Raw genomic sequence first — 6,164 nt, 5'->3', positions numbered from 1 at the left:
CAGGAGGGCTTGATGTTGATCTATGCAAGAAGAGGTTTTAATAAGGAAAAGAAAAATCTATAAAAAGCAATTAAAATGAAAGTGAGAAAAGGTGAAATATTTGGGTGGCTTGTCACCTAATGCTGCCAAAGAATATGTTGAGAACTACAAAACCCAGAATCCTCATTTATTCATAGGCTTGAAGGTCACAGAAGGAGGAGAAGTTGAACAAAGGATCACTAAACCTATTTCAGTAAGATTTATTTTGTCATTCAATGCCTTAGATACACTGGACTACTAGTAGCAGCTACTTTTTCATGGCTACTAAAATCCAGACAATTCCCTGCCATATATAATACTGAGAATTGCCTCTACTATAACACACATAGAGACAATTATCAGTAAATGACAAGTAGCTGCTACTAGTAGCTCCGTGTGTCTTCACCCTTAAGGTGGCCATACACCGGCCAATTCTAGCTGCCAATATTGGTCCCTTAGACCAATTCGGCAGCTTATCGGCCCGTGTATGGGCACTAATGACGGGCAGGTCGGGTAGGTTTGATTTTTAGTTGGATTGGGGACCCCAGGGCCAAATGACCGAATTAGCCTGATATCGCCCACCTGCAGGTGGGGATATCGGGAGAAGATCTGCTCACTTGGCTACCTTGCCAAGTAAGCGGATCTTAGCATGGAAGGCCACCTTCTAGAATCTACAGCCCTGGAAAGGAATGCCAGCTTCTATACTTCTGGGTTACAGGTTACTCAATGGATAACCAAGATTGTCTGACATATAATGGTCCAGATCATGCCAGGTTCTCTGTTTACTTTTCAGTTGTGAATATTCACTCGGCCGCACGTCCAAAAATTGTCAAAATAATAGTTGCAGGCGACAAAATAATAGCCGTGCGACAAAATAATAGCTGCGGGCGACAAAATAATAGCCGCGGGCAACAAAAGAATAGCCGCGCGATGAAAGAATAGCCGCGGACGACAATTTTTTTTGACGTGCGACATTTTCGCCGTTTCGCGAATTTTCGCCGTTTCGCAAATCTTTTGAAAGATTCGCAAATTTTTCAGCTAAGCGAAACGGGACAGATTCGCTCATCACTACCTATGGGTCTGTTGTGTGTCTGCACAGTGGACAAGGAGAAACAATTACAATGGCTACTGCCACCCAAGTACATCACCTTAGAAAAGGGAAACCTAATTATTTTTTTCTAGTAATTGTTGAAATTGGGAATAATCCTCTTTTTTATTTAACATCTCTTTATCCAAATGAAGGGCAAAGACCACAGCATCAACATAAATACATTTAGATCATGGTTGGAAAAGGAGTGCTGTCCTCTCTATGGAACGTCAGCGTTGAGGGACCTACATTTCTAGCTTCTAATAATCAAACTCAATCTTCACCTCTTTACACTGATACATTTTGCATTCAGGCTTTATTCTCGTGCACTCTAACAATGCATATAAAGTGTGAAAATGGCAATCTCTAAGGTTAAACATTCCATTAGAGTTAATCGATACCATGTTGATTCCATGCACATTCTATAATTTACACAGTGTGAGCTATTTTTATGTCATTTACCCACGGATATATTGTGAGATCTGGGCTTCAACTTGAGCAGCAGAAACGTACTCAAAACCCAAGCGTGGTTACAAATGGGACATTGTCATTTTGATATTATCCCTTTAAAACAAAGGCACAGAAAGAGAAAATGTGTATGCATAATATTGAGAGCCTTCAATCCAACCCCAGTGTGTGTGTGTGAGATGTGTATCATGGGCATAAACCTTACAGGCAGGCTTTCGCCAGCTGAATTTAAATGAAAAGTCCCTCCAGATATTAATATGGGAACTTCATTTGCTCGCTAGCTAAGTCAGGGACTTATAACAAAACCTTTGTAAACAAAAGATTAAACTGAATCGAGCTTTAGAAAATGAAAGGAAAACAACAGTCAAATAATCACAGATCAGAGTGGGGCTGGTTAGATTGAAATCACTACAGGCTACTGGAGTGGAAAATGTTTAATTGAACTATTTCATTACACAGGAAGTTTATGTTCCTCTTGCAGATTTCGAAACACTTGCATATCTAAAGTCTTTTTTCCCCTCTGTTTTTCTAAGCTCTTCTCAACAAAAGGCTATCTGACTTCGTACAAAAAGACCTAAGGGATACTGATGGGCTAGGCTTCATTTGCCCCCTGGCCAGTATTTTACCAGTCTAGCCAGTAAAAATGATACTTGATACCAATAAGGAACAAGGTTAAAAATATAGGAAGGCCGGTATTGTTTCCAGAAAAGGTGGCTACCCAACTTCTACACCAATACTGGAAATACTGTATATAACTATATATCCGCACCTATTTTATCTTTTCAGTTGGACTGCAGTTCCTTACAAGTTACAAGATGCATATTTTCTAGGCTATCGTTTTCTCTTGGCTCTGAGGGTATATCCATAAGAGCAATATGGAAAGCTATGAAGATTGAGTTTAGCCTTCAGTCATAGAGATGGTGAGATTAGCAGCCAGTGAAACCCATTTGTTAGATGGGTCTCTGGGATTCGGTTACTTCTGAAATACTTGTACTTTTCTTTTCCCCATTATTTTTAGTGTAAGGCGTAAGCTCATTGGCTAAATCAGCAGACTACGAAGCCTAATCCTGAGTACAATTGTTGTGTTTTCTAGAGTGCTATTAAGACGATAGTAAGTCAATGTAGAAGGTTATTGAGTAAAGTCGACAACACATTGAACACATTGCAACAGATGTTAAAAGTAGAAGACTAGTAAAAGCTTTTTACTAAAATGGGGCAAACTTAGTTCACATGAAGACTGCAAAGGTCTTGTTATAATAAGCATTAACATCCCCACCCCCAAAGAACACTTAAATTTGATCTTTTCATTCTTCCTGTGTCCTTATTTTTAAGATTTCAATTCCCTTGACTAATAGTTTGCCCCCTTTTGACAGTACATGCGGCACTGATTCCCAAGCTGTGACTGGCCCTCAATTAGAGTGTTATTCAAGTGCGCCATATATTCCCCACTAGCTTTGGCTAATTAGCTTTACCGAGTCACGAAATATGCATACAGTGATAGCTTGGTAAAGGGCAAAGATGAAAGTTCATTTATTATGAAACCCGTATATGCTAGATTGAACAAAAAAAAAAACTTCAGTGCACCATACAGGTGTTATTTGGTTCTGTTCCATTTACCATTAATAGAATGATTCATAGACTTTAATATCCTACTGACCTTTGGTAACCGTTCTGGGTCCCCTGGATGCCTTGGAATGACTTTTTGTAATCTTTGAAATCCATAGTCTATGGTTGGTTCATTCAGAGCTGAAAGAAGAAGATCGGTTGAGATTTAATTGTAGGTTATGCATATTACCTTCAGTTCATCAATTTAATGGAAGCAACAATGAAAACAAAATTCAACGCACACATGGGCCACATTATAGATGAGCAAAATGTTCTTGTTCATGGCCACCAAGGTTTATTCTTCAAATAATCAATTTGATTACGATCAAAACAATCGTTCTGACTCCCCACAAACTGATGGTCACCATATTGGATAACAATTGGTCACAGTGGATAAACTGCTTTTAGCATGGGTCACCGCATCACACTGGATACATTGCTTCTAAGTCACAGAGTGCAAATATAATTCACCAGTTTAATTGATTGAGTCAAACAATCTGCTCTTAAACTGAATGTACGTGATTGGTTTGGATCTAATTGTCAAATTTCAACCTATTCAGTCACCCATAGTAACCAACCATCATTAGTTTATATTGTACTAGTTGCTACTGTACTGGTGCAACTGAGAGTGGTGGGGGGGGGGGCACGATGTACTATCTACTGTGTCTTCTGTGCTTGTCCCTTACTAGGTGGATCCTTAGGGTCACTTTCTCTTCCAAGGACATATAAACAATGGTTGAACCCAGTTTTAACACAGTGCCCTATTAGCTATTTGATTACTAAAGGATAATATCAACATTTTAGGGGTATATTTATACAACCGGCCTGCCTGTGCTAGTTGTTATCCAGGCATAAGCAAGTCCATTCTGCACTATAATCATATGGAAGCCAAGTGTAGCATTAAATATATAATGATCTGATGTTTTTATCAGACAGTGTTTTCCATAGTCGCTGTGGATTTATGGGAAAATGGCAATTATGACATATGTCCAGCTATTGCTAGCTTCAGATTTATCCCTGTGGTCCTTTTTTTTGTCTAGCATATTGCCTAAGTACAAACCAGGCAGGAGGAGCACTTAATCTTGCAAAGCTTTAATAATCTGTGAATGGCTGACTACAAACTGATGTAGAGCACTATCATTCTACAGCTGCAATCCACTAGCCTCATGAAATTGCTGGCCACAAATAGTAATTAATCTTTTTTTACCTTCAAATTGTAATTTTGACTATGAACTGTGCTCGGTCATAAATCAGCGACACATGCCGCTGTGTACGGGGCATGCATCAAGATCCTGACTCGGTTAGACTGCACACATTGTGTTTAACAAGCTTTATAAGAAGTCATAGAGCTTTATTATAGCTGTGGCAGACTCCATACCCAAACTGAGCCTGGAGGCCTAAAGACTACAGTTGGGATGAAAATACTTATTAGTGTATATTACTCCCTAATGCCGAAATCATTTTTAACCAAGCAACTCTCCGGTGAAAGGTGCAATATAAATCAATATATTTTTTTAAAGACTAATAGAGACTGTCTTGACTTATTCATTACTCAACCTGCAATTTTGTCCACCGCTCGTTAGGTACCATGTAATTTCATGATTAACAACACACAAAAAAAATAAATAAAATAAAATAGTGCGCAGCGGTGGGGTTGGACGGGGAGGGGGGGACGTGGGTGTGAAGCATTTTTATTTGTGGCTATAAACCTTGAGGAACATCGCCTACCACCGTACTGTTAAGAATTAGATTTTTGTTTTAATTTACGCTCTTACGGCATGGCCATTACCCAAGTAACACAAGAGAGTCAGGTCAAATAAAGCATTTTTAATATTGGGTGAAACCATAAATAGGTAGGTGCTTCCTACACATGTCTATGGGAACTGCACTGCAATGAAGCTGCCCACTGGAGCAAGTATTCTGATGGACCCCAGATATTTGTGTTTTCTTGCAACACTCTGATGTACAATGAGCTGCATAATTACCATAGAGGCTCAGCTGTCAGCCATTGAAGACTGCAGAGATTAATATCTTCTATTAAGAAGCAGAGTCTTTTAAATAAATGCATGCAGCACTTTGTTCATCCATAGTCAAGCAACTTTTTGGAATAAAACCCTTTATGGGCCGAGTATAATTAGCCATCGTTCCCACCGAGTGCTTTTTAGTTTTATTTGTAAAGCGGCACTGAGCATCTTGCAATGTATCGCCTGCATATTAACTCAATAACATGACAGAAAGTTGAAGACTACAATTTGATTTGACATTCCATCATGTATTCCGGAGACAAAGGTCCACACAGCAATGTGAAGTAAGACATTTTCTTGTTAATAAAGAATTGATCCGATGTATTGATTTTACATGACATGGCTTTTGCTGTGATTTCACCCTTCTTTTTCTTCTGCAAATAATATAGGGCTCCATAAAAAAAAAAAAAACTCACCATATGTGACACGGCAAAAATTTCTAAGTCACTGTGATGCAAATTCCATATGTGTGGGACCTCTTCATAATCAGCCCATTAATCATCAGAAGCTGTCAACACTGACTTTGGGGACAATCTGTCATGTCTCTAGGTTTCGGCCTACCCTAGGCTATGGCTGTGTGCCCCGGAAGAGCAGACCCAAAGCCATGGCTTTATGGAATGCCTTTCCTTGACAAAAAGGGTAATTAGGCATTGTATTACAGTTATGTTAAGAGAAAAAATGGTAGAATCCACATGCGAGTCAGAGTTTCCTCTGTATCTACCTAATTACTGCGAATGTTTGACTTAATGAATCTGCTGTGATGAAAGGTGATCAGAAAAGATAGATGGCTTGCTGCTATTGATTTCATGCAAATGGTCCTGACAGGGCATCGAGGCTTTAATGCAAGCTTTCAGAAGCTTTATGACTTGTAATAACTTTACTCTTTCATCTCAGAACAGATATTTCCATTTATTTCAGATGCATTTATGGGACTTGCTGTTTTAGGAATTGTAATTCAAGAT

At 39.0% G+C, this 6,164-nt stretch overlaps 1 protein-coding gene across 19 annotated transcripts in view; it reads right to left on the bottom strand.

The window, feature by feature from the left end:
• ebf3 (EBF transcription factor 3) overlaps positions 1 to 6,164 on the bottom strand; it is a 137,358-nt gene that overhangs the window by 16,683 nt on the left and 114,511 nt on the right. For all 19 annotated transcript variants that reach the window (XM_031905717.1, XM_031905715.1, XM_031905720.1 and 16 more), the window contains exon 11: positions 3,231 to 3,319. In XM_031905717.1, the coding sequence (XP_031761577.1) occupies positions 3,231 to 3,319 (89 nt within the window). The remainder of the gene's footprint in view (positions 1 to 3,230; positions 3,320 to 6,164) is intronic.

Source organism: Xenopus tropicalis, chromosome 7, assembly GCF_000004195.4.
Source record: "Xenopus tropicalis strain Nigerian chromosome 7, UCB_Xtro_10.0, whole genome shotgun sequence".
NCBI lineage: Eukaryota > Metazoa > Chordata > Amphibia > Anura > Pipidae > Xenopus > Xenopus tropicalis.
This window is presented reverse-complemented; position numbering and strand designations above follow the sequence as displayed.